Source organism: Anabrus simplex, chromosome 1 (genome assembly GCF_040414725.1).
Source record: "Anabrus simplex isolate iqAnaSimp1 chromosome 1, ASM4041472v1, whole genome shotgun sequence".
NCBI classification, from domain to species: domain Eukaryota; kingdom Metazoa; phylum Arthropoda; class Insecta; order Orthoptera; family Tettigoniidae; genus Anabrus; species Anabrus simplex.
In genome coordinates, this window is record NC_090265.1 from 214,083,121 (window position 1) to 214,105,598 (window position 22,478).

The following is a 22,478-nucleotide window of genomic DNA, read 5'->3' on the forward strand; positions in this document are numbered from 1 at the left end:
GTCACTCACTCACCCGATTGCACACGAAGGTGCCCGACCACTTCCGACATAAAAACAACCCCAGGAAGTGGTGCAGCGCTAATATATTGGCGCTCTGGTCAATCACAAACATACCGCACATCTAAATGTATCACATTTAACAATTACAAGAAATGTTGCATTTAAATTGAACACATAGTCATATTATGAAGTTCTTTCACCATCAATACATATGCCGATACGAGACACGCAAAACTTTAAACAAAATAACTGAGCAAAAATGTACACAGATGTTTAAATAATGAAACCTAATGAACAAATTCAAATCCTACGATAAAAAGTACAGCACTAAACACAAGCAATAAAGGACACTGATCATAATTAAAATCTTAAAATACAAAAGCAAAGAATTTAACACCAACACGAAATGAGACACTGAATGTATTTGCAAGTATCAGTCTTGAGCTGGCAATGGCATAACTTATGTACATAACGCCTCGAAATTCCATTGCTGGTGCGAATTGTAACTGTACGCACTCGTCCGTACTTCCCAGGATGAGCTTCCTCGACCGTTGCAAGTCGCCAAGAGAGAGGAAGAATGTTGTCATTCTTTAAGTAAGACGATAGTTCCAGGCTGAAGGTTAGGCCGACTCGTCAACCATTTCTGCCGCTGTTGTAAGCTATTAAGATAGTCATTAGACCACTGTCTCAAAAGTTCTGCTGCAGCGCCTGAATGTAGCGCCATCTGGAAGTATAACAGTGTACACCATCACTAAGGTCAGGTTCAGGGAAGGATAGCAGGGGAGCTCCGATCAGAAAATGGCCAGGAGTCAGGTATGAGGGTTCACCAGGGTCGTCTGAGAGTCTAACAAGTGGTCTTGAGTTTAGGCATGCCTCTATTTGGCAAAGTAGGGTATACATCTCGTCATATGTCAGCAGGCATTGCCACCAGTTCTTCGCTAATGATGTTTCATGGATTTCACTCCAGCTTCCCAGAGTCCCCCGAAGTCAGGCGAATCGGGAGGAATGAAATACCAAGTGAATCCCTCTTGCGCTGCGTTGTTCAATATTTCTGCCTTCCACTGTTCTGACTGGTGCACCTTCAACAATTCATTTCTAGCTCCTACAAAGTTAGTAGCATTGTCACTGTATAGCTTTGTACATCTCCCCCTCCTGGCTGCATTTCTCTGTACGGCAGCAATAAAGGCATGTGTGGTCAAGTCACGAACTAATTCCAAGTGTATTACCTTGGTGCAAAGGCAAATAAACAATGCTACATAGCATTTTACCTTGACCTTGCTCCTGGTTGCACCCTGTTAAATGTACAACGGGCCAGCATAGTCAACTCCCGTATTCAAGAATGGCCGCGATGAGTCACTCGAGGAGAAGGTTGCTGTTGAGGCTCGTAGTCTGAAATACTTCACACATTGGTGAATGACAGTCCGTACCACTTTCTTTATGCTCACTACCCGATATCTGGACCTAAGAGAAGCTGCTACATGATTTGCACCAGCATGTAGCAGCCAAATATGCTCGTCAGCCACAATCAATGTGGTTACATTATGATGCTGAGGTAATATGATTTGATGCCTCTCTGCAAATAGTTTCAAAGAGTTTTGTAAGCGTCCACCTACTCGTAATACATCGTTCATATCTAGGAATGGGTTCACATTTCTTATTGAACTTTGCGGTGAAACTGATGAGTTCGACTTCAACTCGCCTACTTCCCTTGCGAATGTCACACTTTGAGGAAGTTTTATACATATCTGAAGTCCCATTGCTAGCTCTTCTGCAGATAATGATCCCATTCTTCTTACGTTGTGTCTTCTGGAATTGAAAACAAATCTGTTGCAATAAGCCATCACCCTCTGTAGACGACAGAGAGATGAGAACCATGTCGTGACTTCGTCAGATAGAGTGGCACTAACTAAACATTGTACCGTATCCCTTCTTTCTAGAAGTTCGTCTTCAGAATCGTTTGAATCCTTAGTGGGCCAGGTACTTGCATCTTGCACTAACCATGCCGGTCCACGCCACCATTGTTCATTATGTTGTAGGCTGAGTGGTCCTTCTCCCCTTGAAAGAACATCGGATGGGTTGTCTTCTGACATAACATGACCCCACTCAGCTCTTCCAGTCAACTGCTGTATCTCAGAGACACGATTTGCGACGAACGTTTTCCATCTTGCCGGTTCAGCAGCAAGCCACGAGAGTACTATTGTTGAGTCAGTCCACAAGAAAGTGTTGTCGATTTTCAGATTCAAGGTGTTGGTAGTCTTATCCACCAAACGTGCCAACAAAAGAGCCCCACACAGTTCTAATCTAGGTAGATTCTGTTGTTTTAGAGGAGCAAGTCTGGATTTCGAACATACCAAATGTACCGAAACTTCACCGTGTTGATTGGTACAGCGAAGGCCTGTTCAGAAGCATCTGAGAAGCCATGAACCTGTATTTGGACGACTCTCCCCGTGCAAAGAATCAACCTGTCGACATGAATGATGTTCAGTGCTGGACGATCAGTAAAGATTTTATTCCAGCCCTCAAGTAAAGGAGATGGTAGTGGTTCATCCCATCTTAGTTTTTCTTGCCACAACTACTGCATGAAAATTTTACACATTACGATTACTGGTCCTACGAGCCCTAGTGGATCAAATATTGAGGCTATAATTGAAAGCACCTTCCGTTTCGTATGGCCTCCATTGTTCTCCTCAAATTGGAACTTGTCAAGAAAGGGATACCACAGCAATCCTAGAGTTTTGATATTGTCTTCCTTATCAAATCGTAGAGGTAACTGTGATTCTCTCAGTTCTTCTGGTATCGTCTCAAGTACAGCGGAGTGATTCGAAGTCCACTTGTGGAGCGGGAAGCCTCCGCTTTGCAGCAACTCTTGTAGTTCTCCACGCACCCGTATAGCATTTTCCACTGTATCGCTACCACACAATACATCGTCCATGTAGAAGTCCCGCTTCAACACGCGAGATGCAGTAGGAAACACGCAAGCTTCTTCAGCCAGTTGAGTTAGACACCTTGTGGCTAGGAAGGACGCTGAGGATGTACCGTACGTTAGTCTTCAGTTGGTAGGTGCATAGAGGCTCGGATGGATGTTTTTGCCAGATTATGTGCTGTAAGTTAACATCCTTGTCGTCTACTCTGATCTGACGGTACATTTTTGTAATGTCTGCCGTCATCGCAATCTGATGTGTGCGAAACCTTGTCACAATTGATAGTAGATCTTGTTGAACAGTAGGTCCCACCGCGAGAGTGTCATTGAGGGAAACGCCATTGTCAGTTTTGCAGGACGCGTCGAATACAACTCGTGTCTTAGTAGTGGTACTCTCTGCCTTCAAAACTGCATGGTGTGGGAGATAGCAGAATGCTTCTTCATCCTTTCATATATCTGGGGCCAGCTTCATATGACCCAGGGTCTCATACTCCTCCATGAAGTTCACATATTCAGCTCGCAGATCAAGTCTTTTCTCAAGTTTCTGTTCCAGTAGTCTGAATCGTTTCTCCGCTATTTTGTAAGAGTTTCCAAGTTGCAGACCTTCTGCCTTCGTAGGCAACCTCACAATGAAACGTCCACTGTTGTCCCGTTCGGTGTGAGTTATGAAATGCTCCTCGCAGTACTGCTCCTCCTTGGTTAGGGGCACTTTTCTAATTGTCACTTCTTCTATTGACCAGAATTTTTCCATCTTCATGTTGAGGTCATCGTCCTGTCTAGGGAAAAATGATGAAGAGGGTGGAGTTTCTGCTTTCTCACTAGTCCGAGCCCAGGATTTTTTGGGGCCTGATAGTATCCATCCTAACACAGTATTCTTCAAGACGGGTAACTCATCACAGTTTTTCCGCCACCCTTCTTGCAACAGCTGCATAAAAATCTCAGCACCGATGAGCATATCCACTGGTCCTGGCTCGAAGTGAGGATCCGTTAATGTGACATCCTCAGGCAGGTTCCACGATTTACAATCAATATGGTTTGCTGGAATATCGCCTGTTATGTGAGGAAGTATAGAACATGTTATAACAGTTTCAAATCTGGACACATTAGAAATGATACGTCAACACTTTGAGATGCGGTGACAGCAGTGTTATTTATACCACTAATTGGAATACAGTTTCTATGTCGCTGCAGCCTGAGCTTACTTGCAAGCGACTCTGTTATGAAATGTGATTCCGATCCATTGTCAAGTAAAGCTCGGCACTGGTGAATTCGACCATTGTTGTCTGCAACTCCTACTATTGCAGTGGACAGCATTACTCGAGACTGTGGCTTGAATTTTAGTGTGCAGTAACTAGTATTACTCCGACCTTGTTCGTCATCTCTAATACCGGTACCTCCACTAGCTTGGGTATCCTTGTTTGTAGTCGTTTGATTGTGTGTGGCACTGTCAAAGTGAATCAAAGTGCGATGTCTACATTGGCAAGTCTTACAGCTATCAGATTTGCACATGTTGACACTATGATACCTAAAACAGTTAAAGCATAAACCCTTTCTTTTGACAAAATCATACTGTTGTCTTGTGTTAGCTTGCAGAAATCCTTCACGCCGATGTAATGGGTGATCTAAGTCACAAAAGACACATTTCCCCCTTGTAGATACGTACGAGTTGAATTGGGCTTTCATTGTTTCTCATATACTGGTGCTTAGGTGGATTTGCCGCGCACCCCCTTTGTTCCCGTGTTGCCATCACCAATTCTAACATTTTAGTGTACATTTAGGTGGATACGTCAGCTGGGAGCTTTCATTTCGAACTCTTTACGCGTAGCGGGATCTAACTTGTCTAACATCAGCTGCTGGAGTAAGGCTTCGTGTAAAGGCACTGAAAGGTTGAGGTTCTGAATAGCGTTTAAACTGCTTACTAAGTGGTTGTTCAACTTCCTTAAGGTCTGATGCTGTATCTTTGCGACATGTAGATAATGACAATAGAGCCTTGATATGTTGTGTAGCTATTAGTTTTCTGTTGTTGTACCTCTTGCATACTAGTTCCCAAGCTACTAAAAAGTTACGGTTAGACACAAGAATGTTCTGAATTAATTGATGAGGCTCGCCCTAGAGTACTGAAAGTAGATAATGAAAACGCTGAACGTTTGATAGTTTTAAATTATTAAAACCTGAAAAGTGTCTTGAAAATGAGTCCAAGTCTCATACTGCCCATGAAATGTAGGGAGGTTAATGACGGGCAATCGTATCTCCATGGAATTCTGTTGGGAATTACAGCAATCATGCTGAGATAACTGATCGATATTCTGCTCGAAGGTTGTGCTCTTTTCTATCAGTGTAGTCATTCTTGCCTCTAAATCGTAATAGTTTTCTTCGAACTGTTCCCTATCCGGTTCATGGTTTTCGTAGTTCTCGTCGTCATTAATCTTGAGTTTACACTGAACATGCTTATATTCTTCCCAGAGTGAAGGTAAATGTTTAAACCTGCTACGTAATGCATTAATATCGGAGCCTGCCACAAACTTGTCTACATATTTACGGATACGTGTCAGTGACCCTTTAATGACCGCTCGTTGTTTCACTAACAGGTTTTTCTCATTAGACTCCATGATAAGAGTTAGGAAATACAGGAAAAATTAAAGGAATGACTGACCTCTGGTATACTGCTCTGATGTGCACTTATCCTTTGTCCACCTCGTCTAGTTCAGCATGCTACAGGGATGATGATACACGTGCTCCAATATTCTCTCCACAGGTTGTCAGCACTCGAAACATATACTCACAAACACCGGAGGACCACGTAATATTATAGCATTACGACACTTTCACAAATCCAGCCAGGTATGACCATGTTCCGACTTCATACGGACAGGTCCCTGAGAACACGTGGTGCTAGGAACCACATGCTGGTTCATACACAAAGAAAGATGAAACGTACTTAATTACACATATACTAGGTTTATTACACTATATACACATTGTGATACATTTGTTTAACCTGTCACTCACGCGATGGTTTAGATATTTACAGAACTTGTCCACATAGCACATTTTAACAAAGTCCGGCAGCCATGTTGCTTTCTCTTGTCACTCACCCGATTGCACGCGAAGGTGCCCGACCACTTTGGACACAAAAACAATCCCAGGAAGTGGTGCAGCGCTAATGCAGTGGCGCTCTGGTCAATCACAAACAGTATCCTTGTTATTAGATCTTAGCAAAACCAAATATACAAATTGTTATAGAAATAAATGTATAAATCACTGATCCCTCGAAATGAAGCTAGGTGATCTGGCCTGCAATATGAATTTATACATTGCCTACATTGTTTTTTACACGTTGAATCCCTTGTCTCCAAAGTATAAACTAAACATGGTTTCAACATTATCAGGATGCAGAGTTGTGCGACAGTCAGAAACCATAATGCTTGCAAACACTTGGATGCAAATTCACTGTGGTCTTCTATAAAACCTCCTGAAACATCGCTAACGATTTCGTCTTTCTTCTCCTCAACCAGACGTACTTTCACTACGTTTTTCAAGGCCATATAGCCTTGGAAGATGTTCATGGATATGCTGGTACTCCCCGGTCCAGAATGAGTAGCTCAGATGATTAAGGTGCTGGCTTTCTGAGCCCAAGTTGGCAGATTCGATCCTGGCTCAGTCCGGTGGTATTTAAAGGTGCTCAAGTACGTCAGTCCTATGTCAATTGTTTTACTGGCACGTAAAAGAACTACTGCGGGACAACATTCCAGCATCTCAGCGTCTCCGAAAACAGTAAAAGTAGAAAGAGAGACTTAAAAATAGTAACATTATTACTACTCAACCAGGCGATTTATTTTCATTAGGCCTACTAATACCATCATATTTCACAATAAAGACAGTATTATTTATCTTTCCTTTTATAGACCTATAGATCCGCTTCCTCATGCCAAGCCTGTCCAATTTCTCAAGAGGAATGTTAGCTTGCATGAATGAATGAATGAGTCTATTACAAATTGCTGTCTATCACTCTTCAACTACTTTGCGATTTGTTGAGTACCACCGATTGTTATTTGCTGCTTAGGATTATGTTCATTGTGTTTCTGATTCCCTACAGTGTTTATTGCATGTGTTGCATTCCTCATCCCTCGAAAAAACTGATGTGACTTTAAATTTCGGCATTTTTATACTTAAATGCGAAATTTGCCCATAAAGGTTTATAAGCAGCGAACTCTCACTGCAACAGAGTATAATGCTCATTGTATATCTACGACCGGTCTTCTTATGACCAAGACCACGACACCATTTTCTGTAATCGATAACACATATTGATTTTTATCGATTGCCTTAGAGATCGTCTAACTGAATACACATTTCGTATACATAGTGAGCATTTCTTTGTGTGCATTTGTGTAGAGAATACATAGCGTTATCAAGCAAATGAGAAGGAAACTGCAATAGTCACGTCCTCAGAAGCATTTAAACGTTTATTGGAGAGCTTTTCCCATACTATTTCCCATTTTTCATATCAAGTGGGGTATATGTCGTGATTATTTGCCCAATTCATGCAATAAATCAGATTCTGCGATATTTCGCAAGTTCATTTTGCTAAAATATGGTACTTTTAAGTACCCAGAAGGTCATATATCGGCAAGAAAGAGGATATGAAAAAAATGTGTGCGCGTCGCTATTACAAAAAAATACGGCCCTATATATGATCACATCGAAAAAATTTCCCTTTTTGGAAAAAATGGCCTATTTTCGAAGAACTGTATCTTGGGAACTAATGGCTGTATAGAGCACACCGTGGTCTCAAATTGTAGTAAATTTAGTCTGCGTTGAAACTGTATAGATTTAGACAAATCAACACAGGATTAAATAATATACAGTAGAAGTCCGTTATAGCGAGAATTCACAACAGCGAAAAATTTACTCGCTAATAACGGATTGTCATTATATCCGATTTTTGTATAAAATTGCAAGTAATGAAAATCATTTTATTTTCCGTATTGAAAGAATCTCAATAATAATAATAATATAAAAGAATTTATTGGACTCCAACCTATTCAATACATTACTGGATGTTAACATTTTTAGTTAAACATCGTTAAAATGGAGACATGTTTCGCCCTCCATGTGGGGCATCATCAGTCATATCAAAGCACCTCAAAATTAAACCAGACGTCTGGTTGGAAATTATGAACAAAATATGTAAGATAGAATACATTAAAAACACGTACAAAGTCCTATCCTAAACGAAATAACAACAGACTAGTTACACCTAGTAAAATACGCTAGTGGTTTCTTAATATTAAAATGAGGTTATCATATGCACAGTATAAAAATGGAAGTAATCAAAGTCCGTATGATATTGAGTTCGATGGTAGTTCTGCGTAGTATATACAAATGTTGGCAAGATAAAACACAATTTATAATTACTGTACACTTATTTATAATTGTTAAAATTGATGAGGTAAAACATTCCAATTTGTCTATTTGTAATTTGGCTCCAACCAAAATAATTCGCCCTAGGATTCATGAGGTAGTCAACGTTGGTCACTCTCTATTTAAATGGAGTGCACAGTGCAAGTGAACAGCTTTTGTTGATTATAAACTGAGGCTGTGCTAAGACAGAGTTAAAACAACACCAGCTTCAAATGAAGAATACGCAAATTTTTAGTCAACTAGGAAGAACCTAATGATGTTTTTAACTATCTTCATTTGAAGCTGGTGTTGTTTTAACTCTGTCTTAGCACAGCCTCAGTTTATAATCAACAAAAGCTGTTCACTTACACTGTGCACTCCATTTAAATAGAGAGTGACCAACGTTGACTACCTCATGAATCCTAGGGCGAATTATTTTGGTTGGAGCCAAATTACAAATAGACAAATTGGAATGTTTTACCTCATCAATTTTAACAATTATAAATAAGTGTACAGTAATTATAAATTGTGTTTTATCTTGCCAACATTTGTATATACTACGCAGAACTACCATCGAACTCAATATCATACGGACTTTGATTACTTCCATTTTTATACTGTGCATATGATAACCTCATTTTAATATTAAGAAACCACTAGCGTATTTTACTAGGTGTAACTAGTCTGTTGTTATTTCGTTTAGGATAGGACTTTGTACGTGTTTTTAATGTATTCTTTCTTACATATTTTGTTCATAATTTCCAACCAGACGTCTGGTTTAATTTTGAGGTGCTTTGATATGACTGATGATGCCCCACATGGAGGGCGAAACATGTCTCCATTTTAACGATGTTTAACTAAAAATGTTAACATCCAGTAATGTATTGAATAGGTTGGAGTCCAATAAATTCTTTTATATTATTATTATTATTATTATTTTGTATAAAAGTCGGAAAATCCTTCACGCTTGTTTCAGCCTGCACTCGTAACTATATTCCAGGTTTCTTGACAGTCGAACAGCTGATCACATTTCGAGGCCGCTGTCCATTTCGTATGTATATGCCGAAAAAGACCAATAAATATGGGAAAAAAATAATTTTGTTATGTGATGTTAAAACGAAGTACATGTTCAATGTGATCCCATACCTTGGTAAAGGTACTAATCCAACACAACTCCCTTTGGCCATGTATTTCGTGAATGAAATTACCCGGCCAATACATGGATCAAACAAAAATATTACGACCGACAATTGGTTCATCTCAATTCATCTGAGCTGATTCTCTGCATTGCGACCATAACCTGACAATCATTTGAACAATGAGAAAAGACAAGCCACAGATACCACCAGAGATGAAAACAGTCAAAGGAAGAAAGCTTGGGTCCTCCATGTTTTGTTATGATGGTATAAAAACAATGGTATCCTATAAAGGAAAAACCAAACAAGAATGTAATCCTCCTTTCTACATGCCATGAAGTAGGAACAATAGCAGCCAGTGGGAAACCAGATATGGCGGAAGACTACAATGGGACTAAATGTGCCGTGGACACTTTTGATGAAATGTCAACATTGATGTCCTCTTCAAGAAAAACAAGAAGATGGCCAATGTGTATCTTTTATAGTATGATTATTAGATAACTTGTCAATGGATACATTATTTATGTGCATAAGATGGTTCAAAAAGGCCAAGAGCCATTTTCAAGGTGAGAGTTTGCAAAGGATACAGTAAAACCTCGTTAATTCAAAGTCGTGGGGACTCAAAAATCGGACTTCGAATTACATGATTTCGAATTAACCGCCAATTCACAATTCAGAACTACCAACCCTCGCCGTGTTACAAAATATTCTAAGGCCAGTTACTGCATGCAGTTAAGCCTGATTCACAGTTTATACCTTTCCAATGCTATGAAAAAAATAACTATTTCCAAAATGTATCCAAGAAGGTGCATTTACAGCATTCAAATTATGCACTTGGATATCTCACTGGAAAACATAACCTCACGCAACGAAAGAAAGAAAGAAAGAAAGAATTAGCATAATTCAAAGACGAGCAGAAATCTATGTTGGTTCCCATATGCAAGTGCTTTATTTATTGGATTACTATCCTGTACGCATTTTAGATGCCTTGTATTTACACAGAAAGTACCCGATGCCCTTAAAATTGAACTTTCCTATGACTCTATCCTTGCAAGATTTCCCGCCATGGCACTTCTCTCGTTCTTCATAAATGTAAACACTTGCCGCATAAGTATTCTAAGACCCATTAATACATGCAATCACCTCGATTCACAGTTTAAACCTTTCAAATGCCATGGAAAAAACTATTTCCGAAATGTGTCCAACAAGGTGCATTTACAATGTTCAAATAATGCAGTTGGATAAATCACTGAAAACATAACCTCGCGCAACAAAAGAAAAAAAATCACACAATTCGAAGACGAGGATAAATGATGCTGGTTCCCCTGTGCAAATGCATTATTTTTTGGATTTCTGTCCTGTTTGCATTTTTAGATGGTGCTTGGGCAGACGATGGTGTGGATATCACACGTGCAGAAGTAGAATATGCTATAAGAACAACGAAGAATGGGAAGGCTCCAGGCCCTGATGAGATGTATGCTGAGATACTGAAACTCCTTGAGAAAGAAAAATCCCTTTCATTATTAGTTGACCTATTCAACAGTATTCACTGCAGTGGAACTGGGAGTTTTAGTCTGATTGAGATTCAGAAGCTACAAGATCAAGCACTGAAGGATGAAGTTCAGTCAGCTCTACGTGTAAAACTTGCGGAAGTTCAAAACAGCGTTAATATAAATGATGTTGAAGGCAGTTGGAATCGCATCAAATGTGTAAATTAACGACGTAAGTCAAGTAAAATTAATGAATGCTGGAAGAAGGAAAAACAAGCCGTGGTTGACAGAAGAATTCCTGAAGCTGACGGACCAGAGAAGGTCTTTTAAAAACAAAGATCCTGTAAAGTACAAAAGTTTGCAGAATTTAATACGACAAAGAATAAGGAATGCAAAAGAACAACAACTCTCTGAGGAATGCAACGAAATAGAATTAATGAATTCCAAACATGATTTTTTTAAAACATGTACAAGAAAGTGAAACAAGTAACTGGTGCATATAACAGGAAGGGTAGTGGAGTCCTCCTTAACAAGAATGGTGACATCTTAGCGAGCACAGAAGAGAAACTGAAGGAATGGATGGAATATGTACAAAATCTCTTCTTGGATCGCAGAAATGTGGATCATGGTGCTTGGGTAGACGATGGTGTGGATATCACACGTGCAGAAGTAGAATATGCTATAAGAACAGCGAAGAATTGGAAGGCTCCAGGCCCTGATGAGATGTATGCTGAGATACTGAAACTCCTTGAGAAAGAAAAATCCCTTTCATTATTAGTTGACCTATTCAACAGTATTCACCGCAGTGGAACCATTCCTCGAGACTGGCTCAAATTGACTTTTGTAATATTGCCTAAGAGAGCCAATGCAAAATTCTGCAATGAATATAGAACAATTAGTTTGATAAGCCACGTTCTGAAAGTATTCCTAAAAGTCTTGCATGCGAGAATTTATCATAAATGTGAGGAGAATATCGGAACCTTGCAGTTTGGCTTCAGACATGGTTTTGGTACTAGAGAGGCATTATTCAGTCTGCAGGTATTAGTCCAACGGTGCCGAGATGTCAATGTCGATGTTTTTGCTTGTTTCATCGATTACAAAAAGGCTTTCGATACAGTCCGCCACGATGAACTTATGAACATTCTTCGGGAATTAGGACTTGATGGACGGGACATTCGTATTATTGGTAATCTACTGGAACCAGTGTGCTGGCATAAGAGGTGATGGTCGTGTCTCGGAAGAAGTCTCAATTATGAAAGGAGTTCGCCAAGGCTGTATTCTTTCCCCCATGCTGTTCAACATCTATTCAGAAAAGATTTTTCGAGATGCTCTTTAAGGAAAGACTCAAGGAATTGTGGTTAATGGTTTCATCATAAATAACATCAGGTACGCCGATGACACTGTGCTACTTGCAACCAATCTCCAGGATGTACAGGAACTACTTAATGCTGTCACTGAAGCCAGCAGCACAATGGGCTTGAAGCTTAATGTAAAGAAGACCAAGTGGATGGTTATAAGCAGGAAAGAATATGGCATTCGAGGTAATCTCACAACAGCGAAGGAACAGATCGCGAGAGTAGCAACATTTAAATACCTGGGATGTCACATCCATGATGACTGGGACCTTACTCACGAGATCCAATGCAGAATTGAGCAGGCCAGAACTTCGTTTCAGAGACTTAGGAAACTTTTGACAAGCCGTGACCTTTCCATTTCACTACGGACATGACTATTCCGGTGCTACATTTTCAGCATTCTGTTATACGGCGTTGAGGCATGGACACTAACTGAGACCATGTGCAAGAGATTGCAAGCATTTGAAATGTGGACGTACCGAAGGATGCTGAAGATACCTTGGACAGCTAAAATGACCAATATAGATGTTTTGCACCGTATGAACAAAGAACCAGAAATTCTCACTACCATCAAGAGAAGGAAACTAGAATACTTTGGTCATATGATGCGGAACTCTAAATACCACCTTCTGCAAGTAATACTCCAAGGGAAAATTAATGGAAAACGTGATCCGGGGAGAAGTAGGACATCATGGCTCGGCAACTTGAGCCAGTGGTTTGGGGTGACAAAGCTTACTTTATTCACAACAGCTATGAACAAACAACAGATCATGCTACTGATCGCCAACGTTCTGCGAGGACATGGCACATGAAGAAGAAGAAGAAGTACTGGCATGGAAAGTGCCCGACACCCTTAAAACATTGTGGATTATCGAACTTTCCTATGACGAGGGAATAAAGTTTCTCGCTTCCACGTGCATTGCAACGCTCTACAAGGACCCCCATCCACCACCCTTGTACGATATTCCGGCTGGCACTTTCTCCTTCAAAACCATAAGAACGTTTGGGCTCGCATTAAAAGAAAGCAATGCAGTTTCATCGGCAATGACAATGTTCGGTGCCTACGAATTTATTATATGAGCCATGCTTTTTTCGTCAAATGTCGGCATCGCCAGTGTTCGCAGATTCTGTTTTTCCGCAAACTGCCTGTTGCGTGATATTACGGAGTTCCTTAAAAGGTTGAATACAAAATAATTCAGATTTCATTCAACTTAGCAATCATGAAGCGCAATGTAGACGCACCGAAGTGAGTGTAAGTGCGTAAAGCTACCCCTCCACGTTCCAGAACACACGTTTTATTATGACGCGGATAAATTTTGAGTTGAAATTACTCTGTAACATACTATTGTTTCGAATTAAAAGTCTGAATTTCGGTAATGGGGCCGACATGGTAGTTCGAATTACGGATTATCCGTATTTCAAATTAAAGAATTTAAATAACATGCAAAACTGTATCTCATGTTTCCGGGAACGAGAGCTTCTTCGAATTAGGTGGGATTTTGAATTAACTGATTTCGAATTATCGGGGTTCTACTGTATATCCAAAATGCTAATGGCTCCAAAGCTGCAAGAGAGACTTCAGACACCAGCCTGAAGAGGACCATCGCTGAAATTCTTGGAAAAGATGGCATTCCTGAAGAGCCTCAATCCGGTACTGCTGAAGGAAGAAAAATTTGTGCATTTTGTCCATCAAAGAAAAGAAGAATGACCCAATTCTTTTGTAAGACATGCCAAAGGCACATTTGTCTTGATCACCAGGCAAAACAGTGCATTCATTGAATGTGCCTATTGAGGAAATACTGACCAAAATGTACTGTCATCACTAAGTGTGGTAGTTTTAATATAATACTTTGTATTTTGTGTAAAATGTTGGGTTTATGCTTATTAAAGTGCTTTTCTTTTTGGTAGTCTGACAGACGAAAGTTTATGATTCGTGTTACACTGGAGGGACTTTATGATTCTGGGGTTAAGGAATTTTACAACATTTTCCATATCCATAACCAGGAAATCACAAGACAACTATGCACCACGTTAGACAATTTCACACGACTATGTTCCTAATCCACATATAGGCTACCGTATCATGCCTCAAATATTAGCTACAATTCACTGTACCACTCTTCACAAAATACATTTCTTCCTCATGAATGGAATGCAAAATACAAGCATAAACCGGCTCACCTCACTCTGCTATTCAGCAATCTTGCCACTAATTGGCAAGCGAAACTGAACATTCCTGAGGCTAACGGCTTGCTCCCTGAAAGTGCAATTTATCCTTTGAAGTTCAGGAAGGCCTTTTCCTGTAATCACGCATCTGTGGCGACGACTATTACCCGAGCTGGAAATCATGTTTCTTTCAGAGAGGATGACAAATAACAGTAACAATTTCAGGTCTAGGAAAAATGTGATCGGACTAAGCAGTAATAGTGAAAATTCATGACACGATAAGCGAGGTATTTTTATATAGATTTAGTATGATGAGAGTCGTGATTTCTAATTTCAGACGTGCTAAGCGGGAAAATGTGTTAATGAGGAACGCACTAACGAAGTTTCACTGTATTTTGAAAGAAGTCAAGGGAACAAAAGCTGAGAGTCAGATATGAACCTGACTGTTAGCATGCACACATAGAAAAGTATTACAGTGGTTCAAAAATTGGTGTAAATATTCTATCAACTACATTCATATATGATAATTTGCTGTTTCATTCACATATATAAATCTGCTCTTATGTGCTGCAGGGTATTCATTAAGACTGGCAATCACAGTATTTCTTTTACAGAAGTGAGTGTGTGCATGATCCAGCGCCATACAGGGAACTAAATATTTAAATCTTCCTCCCCAATAAAGTTTCCCAATAACAGCTGTCAGCCAAGCTGTGGCAGCCATTAAATGGAGGTGTGCACATTAGTCGCCTCTAAAACATCCAACATGGTTGTATTTCATGAGCAACATTACACAATAAAGTTGTAAATTGCTTCAGCAACCTACAGAGAGTTTATGGGGACTATTGTCTCATCAAGCTTGTTTCCAATGGCATAAGACATTCAAAGATGGCCAAGAAAGTGCTGAACTGCAGGGAGGAGGAGGAGCGGCTGTCCCAGCCCTAATAGGAGACAACATTCAATACTGAGGCTGTCATTATTTGTACCGACTCACGTCTCACTATTAGGCAGCTTGCACACATCCTCGGAATATCAGCTGTGAGCACTCAAAACTTCTAACTCAGCATTTGCACATGTCCTGTTTTTATGCACGATGGATGTGTGACTGCTTACTCCTGTTCAGAAGCAGGCTCATGTTGATGTGTACCTCTACTAGAAGCAATGTGTTAAATGATCAAGGTGATGCTTGGTGGCAGAATATCATCACTGCAGATAAAATGTGGGTGTACTGTTACGAACCTGCGACCAAGCGGGGCAGCAGTGAGTGGGTGGAACATGGCCTACCAACACCCCCAAAAAGTCTTGTACAGAAGTCAGCGAATAAGGCGAAGGATATCAATTTCTTGGATTACCAGAGATAGTGTACACTAGCAGTTCCAAGTCACATTACAGACACTGTAGAGTACTACAAGAAAGTCCTCCACCAACTGATGAAGGATCACATTCCCCAAAAACAGAGGAACCTTGTTGTGCAGTAGAATGCCACACCTCATGTTGCTACACCAGTAACCGAGTACCTGACAGAAATGTATCTCAACAGTACCTCTTCACACTTACAGCCCTGACCTGGCCCCATGAGACTTTTTTCTCTTTTTGATGGTCAAAAAGAGCTTTAAGGGATGTCTGTTCAACAGTGAAAACTTATGAGGCAGTTCTGAAGCATAGTGCCAATCTTAAATGAATGCCCTTTGTAGCTTTCCTATTCTTACATTTAACATGAAAAGAACATGAGCTGATGATCAATAAGGGAAAATATTTACCATGGATTGATTTCAACACGAAGATCTCCTGTGCTTGGGCAAGCATTAACTGTGAGAGAGCACCCAAGGTTTCTGGATTGAGATCTGGAGTAGGTTCCTGTTGTATTGCAAGCATCACTGTACCTTTGAGATGATTGAATATCCCAGAAGCTTGCTAAACAAAAAGTTAAACAAGAAAACATTAAAGATCAATATTCCCTTTTCTACACTTAACTGCCTTTATCACAACAAACTGAATGCTTACAGAGCAGAAAATTCATGATCATAATATGTTGAAAAAACTCAGAGCTGAGACTAGGTACAGAACTAACAATGAGGAAATCTTCCTCTTTGTAATATCCTAATTACCTTGTGAGCTTAGTAGTACCGTATTCACTCGCATATTAGACCCCCCCCCCTTCTTTCCCCCACGATCACAGAAAAAAAAAAAAGAGGGGGACCAATATGCGATAACCTCAAATTTTGTACAGCGAACACCTGAGTTCTAGGCTAGAAACAGCTATGAATTGTACATGTAAACATTCTACACTATTTTTTAAACCAACTTATGAAAGTATTCTGAGTTTTGTTGGCTATTTTCATTGGAAGGCAGTATTTCTAAATTTAAAAAGATAATAAATGATAACCACATGACTTTTAGACCTACATATAAAGTAAATATAGCCAGTTTAAGTTACTCTTTTATCATGTCATTCATTTCATCTCATTAACTCCTCTGATGAAGCTGACGACAGGAAGGGTATCCGGTCGTAAAAACTCGCTACAAAGATTCATCTCATTTCATACTCTACCCAAAGAGAAGAGGGAAATGCTTTCTGGAGAGGGTGTCTGTTATTCCCAGTTGGTGTATGTGTATCAGAAGGCACCCCTTCCAAATAAAGCTGTGTTGCAGAAACCGTGCCAACACACCAGCTGATAACTAGCATATGTTACGAGTTAAACTTCCGAATGTAATACATAGTAACTGGAAGAATTCTTCGGATAACTGCAGCTGTTAATAGCCAGACCTTTATTTTTATGTATTTTTTCATACATGTTCTCTACATTTATCACATCAGAATTTACCTGAACAGCTGTAATTGAAATAAGAGGGACCACATTGTTTAGGTAAAGTATGCTATTGTGAAGTGCCCGGATAGTGCTCAAAGTTCCAAGACGGAAAGAAAAACGAAAATAACAGGAGAACCTGCCACATGTATGAATATCTACAAGTGTGGCGGTATTGCGTATTGTTATCAATGTATAATTTCATACGTTGGTTGTCTCCTATTTTTTAAAATTAACACATAGTATGTTTTGTTTGGTGTCTCCGAAAACTGTGAAAGTAGTTAGTGGGGACGTAAAACCAATAAGATTTGTTAAGTACGTTGACAAGTAATAAAATCGTTATGATTGGATTGTTTTTATCACGTTTTAAACTTACTTCTCTCCAAAAATTACGCATGTTGGCCCGAGTTACAAGATATTAAACTATCATTTGGTTAATGATCTCATCTGGTGTATTAATAGCAACAACTGTGAATATTTTTCAACAAAAGTAAACCTGTTCCCTCATCCCAAGGTGGTGCAGCTCTTTTTAGATACACCCTCCCAATGGAAGGAAGCTGCATGTACCATTTTTACCGATATCAACCTCCTGCCATTCTTAAATCTCTGGCAGTACGGTACAGGGAATCAAATTCACGCCCCCGAGAACAACAGCTAATAGCGCTAACATCTACATCATCTGATGACCAGGCAGGCATCAATTTTTGGTAACGAGACTAAGTCTGTCATAGTGCATTAGCACTGCCGGTGGCTCCAAGTAGACTACACAGTGGCCCCCACGGTATGCACCAGCCATGCGTCTTGGTGGGTGTGCTATTTAGCAACTGATGAGCCCAACTTAGCACACTGGGGCAAAACGCTAGCAACCAGGAATGAGTTAGCTGGAAAATTTATAATGTCAATAACAGACCATTAATGCTGGCAGATATTCTTAACTATAAAACACAGACAAACAGAATGACTGATGCGTGTTAGCATTGCGTGGGTTGGACACAAAACTATTCACCTATTTGTGCGACATCATCACAGATGCAGTAGGCCTACGCTACGAAGGTGGACATTTCATAACTATGAAATACAGACACACCACATGACTTCGACGTGCATATTGTGCGGGTCATACTGACAAAACTATTCATAAATTTGTGTGATGTCATCGGAGCTGCAGTAAGGCTTGTACCCGCTTCGAAGCGGAATCGTTCTTCTATGACGAATTATGTTCGGGGGGGGGGTCTTGTATGCAAGATTTATTTTTTCATTTTCTTTGTCTCAAAAAGCCAGGGGGTCCAAAATGCGAGGGGGGCTAACACACGAGTAAATACGGTACTTACCCTATGAACAAATTGTTTATTCAACATTTCGCTAGTTTCTTTCGTACGATGAATATACTGTAGATCAACCAGCTATGTAGTGAAACAGTTAACGCTATTAGCAGCTGTCCTCAAACGCCCGAGTTTTATTCCGATGCTGTCGGAAATTTAAAATTGGCAGAAAGGGTGCTATTATTGTTAAAAAGGTACACGCAACTCACCTCTATTGGGCAAGAAGAATGGGGATGATGACAGTATAAAGAGAGATACATTTTAGAAGGAGTATAGAAGTATCAACGACATTCACATATTCTTCTTTAAGTGAAATAAAATCAAGTTATTAATCAGTTTACTGGTAACTCTCATGTTCCAGAAAGTAGCACAGTTCCTCTATTCCACTTCCATTTAGTTGCTCACGAATATAGTAGATTTTAACATATGTTGTGATAAACCTATACTTATCTAATAAAACTGTGTGTGAAAATATTTGGGATTTATCACCGTTTTCTCTGTTCTCATAGCCAAATAAGGAAGCATGGATTGTTTGGAGGGCATGGATTATTTGAATACACAGTATACAGTATGCCCCCGTATCTCACCAGAATACTTTTAAAAATAACATTTCTTGAGGTTTCATCATCATCATCATTTTCCCTTTTCCAGCTGACACTGGGTGGGGAAAAATATGGTTCCTTTCCATTTCATCCTGCCTCCACCATTCCACATCCAACACCGTGTTCAAGTCCAGGTTCCGTTGTCCTATGATGTTCTTGACAGAATGTTCTTGACAGAGCCCATCCATCGTAATCTTGGTTTCCTTCATCCTATCTTCCCTGTCATCTGTCTTTCCAGTCTTCCTTCTTTCATTCCCTTGACATGTCCAAACCACCTCAATCTGTTCTGTTCCAGTTTGTCATTTAGTTTTTGCACATTGAGCTCCTTTGTATGTCTTCATTTCTCACTCTATTCCCCTTGTCTTTTGTACCATACTCCTCAGAAATTTCATTTCAGCTGCCTGTTTTTCACTCTCATCTCTCTGAGTCTTTGTCCAGATTTCTCCTGTATATGTAATTATAGTTAAGTAATATCCCTTGTACATTACTTTTTTTGGGGCCGATGACCTAGATGTTAGGCCCCTTTAAACAACAAGTATCATCATCATCATTACTTTATTAGCCGTCACTGGTACATCTTAATTCCATATTAATCTCTATACCAGGTGGTAAAAAGGCCCAGCTGTACCCTTCTACTAATTTCCATTCAGTCTTCCATTTTCTGTCAGTTCACTTCCTAAGTATTTTACTATTTCTAGTTTTAGTTCAAGTGTTCTATTTCCAGTTCCTTGTTTCCAATTTTGATAGCTCCTTTTCTTCTTTACTTCTACTCATCACCACTGTCCTGCTCTTCTCTACGTTCATCCTCAATTTCCATTCCTCAATCCTTCCATTCAGTACATTCACCTGTTGTCGCACCTACTCCTTATCTTCTCTCCAGTTCACATCATCCGCAAACATTACATTCTTTCTCCTCTATAATCTACCTTTGCTGCCTTTATGATGTCATCCATCACCATAATGAACAGTAAAGGAGACCACAGTCCCTAGCCCATTGTCAATATTCCAAACCATTGTGCTCTACCCACTGTTGTCACAGAGTCTCAAACCTCTTGGGTCAAATTAAACAGGTGATAGTGGGTCCACAACCGATTATATTGAGATAGGGAACCAATGGTCGAAAATGCATATTGTAACGTGCTAACGGGGTAAATAAATAAGACAGAACCTGGACGCATCCTATTTCTAAAATTTATTAGCTAAGCACTAAAACTACACATGTATACACACGTGATTGCCGAGCTTACAACTTACACAAGTACACAGGATACACACACGGTTGGGCTCTTTTTCTTAGTTTCTCATGTTTCATTTACAATGTGTGTGTGTGTGTGTGTGTGTGTGTGTGTGTGTGTGTGTGTGTGTGTGTGTGTGAGAGAGAGTGAGTGTGTCTTCAATCACATACACTACACTCAGCCACTCATACTCGTTAGCGCTGTCACGGTCCACAGTCTACACGTCAGTCTCGCAGCTCGGGATAGTAGCTGCTGTTCACTCAGTCCGTCGAACTCCACTCACAGCTGCATGTCGGTACCTAGTTGTCCTTCCCACTGCACTGGACAGGCCACGTCCTCTTCCAGCAGCTGGTCCAAGACACAAAAACACACGACGACAGGTACACAGGAACGAGTCTTCGGCTCCAACAGACTGACACCTCAGCCCAGGCTGTCACTAACACACTGACTGCACTCTTCGCTAACTCACACCAGCTGAACAACAGCAACTCGCTCACTCCACAGGTCGCACCATCTGGATGCTTCCAGAAGGGACCCGCCTCCCAGAGTCTTTCCGAAGGCGAATACACTCCGCATGCCGTCCAGATTATTCCATAATGACAGAGGCCTCCAATGAGAGAGCAGGACGATCCAGGTAGCAACAGCAGCGGTGCTGACCAATCCGCAAGTGGCTCTCCTCTGCCTGGTAACGGGAGTAGAGAGAGGGTGGGCCTTCACTGGTGATGAGAGTGCGGTTGGACTTGGCTAGCTCGCGCTACTTCCCGGGGTTTTACATTGGCAAGGCGGACGCAGCGGCTCACCATGCCACAATATTTATTGTGATATAGACATTCACAGCATACATCGTATAACAACGTAGCTCATAGTAATTATTCAAATTGACAACTGCCAGTCTCAATGCATGTATTGCAATGGTGCAAACAGTTCTGCCGCACTCTCGCAAAGATCCGGGGTGTCTATTATACACTGGAATGGGCAGCGGGTGATATGAACAGCATACACCCCGACCACCAAACAGATGTACTGTATTCACAACATAGCTCATGCACCTGTCATGTGACGACCACATGCAACACACCGGTGACTTATCTTGTGCCGCACGCACATCACTATCCCTGGTGTCAGTTGTCCATTGCAACAGACTGCTTGTCATGTGACCATAGCGAGGTGTGATACTGTGTACAGTGCATGACACGTTAAAGATGGAACGTTACTCGTCACGAGAGTTGGCAGACGTGCATTTAATGTACAATGCGACAGGATGTACAGAGAACGTTTTCCCAACAGGCAACATCCTAAATGGAAGAAGTTTATCTCCATGGATTCCAACTTACGAGAGATGGGATCGTTCACGCTACAGAGAACCGGCCAAGGTTCCCGCCAAAGACATGTCTGAACACCAGACTTTGAGGAGATGTTAGATCATGTGGCCGACCACCCAGCAATAAACTCGCGTCAACTTGCCCATGAAAAGTACACTTTGAAGGATACAGTGTGAAGAGTACTGGTGGTGGAACAGTTATTAACCCCTATCATAAAGAACATGTCCAACGCTGGGACCAACGGATTTTGAGCCCCGCATTCACTTCTGTCAATGGATGATTCACCACAGTGCCGAACCTTGTACAGTTTGTATTGTTCACGGATGAGGCCTCATTCACCCGTGATGGTGTTTTCAACAGCTACAACAGCCATGTCTGGAGTGAGGACAATCTCTCCACAAACCACATCAGTGGACACCAGCAAAGATTCTCTGTCAACGTATGGGCGGGCAATGCCCAAGATCACCTAACAGGACGTTATTTGCCACCTCCCTGTTTGACTATTCCACGTTACCCGGTGTTCCTGCGAGATGTGCAGCCACAGCTTCTGGAGACTGTACCCCTAGTTGTCCACGAAAGGATGTGGTTTCAACAAGACTGTGCACCAGCCCACTTCGATATTAATGTCTGCGAGCACCTGACTAACACATACACTCGTTGTATTGAAAGGGGAGGTTGTGTCCCAAGGCCAGCGGAATCGCCAGATTTCACACCTCTGGACTT

At 40.8% G+C, this 22,478-nt stretch overlaps 1 protein-coding gene across 3 annotated transcripts in view; it reads right to left on the reverse strand.

The window, feature by feature from the left end:
* The window catches only part of ALiX (programmed cell death 6-interacting protein-like protein AliX), a 275,620-nt gene that overhangs the window by 204,704 nt on the left and 48,438 nt on the right, over positions 1-22,478 (reverse strand). For all 3 annotated transcript variants that reach the window (XM_067158494.2, XM_067158486.2, XM_067158479.2), the window contains exon 4: positions 16,228-16,381. In XM_067158494.2, the coding sequence (XP_067014595.1) occupies positions 16,228-16,381 (154 nt within the window). The remainder of the gene's footprint in view (positions 1-16,227; positions 16,382-22,478) is intronic.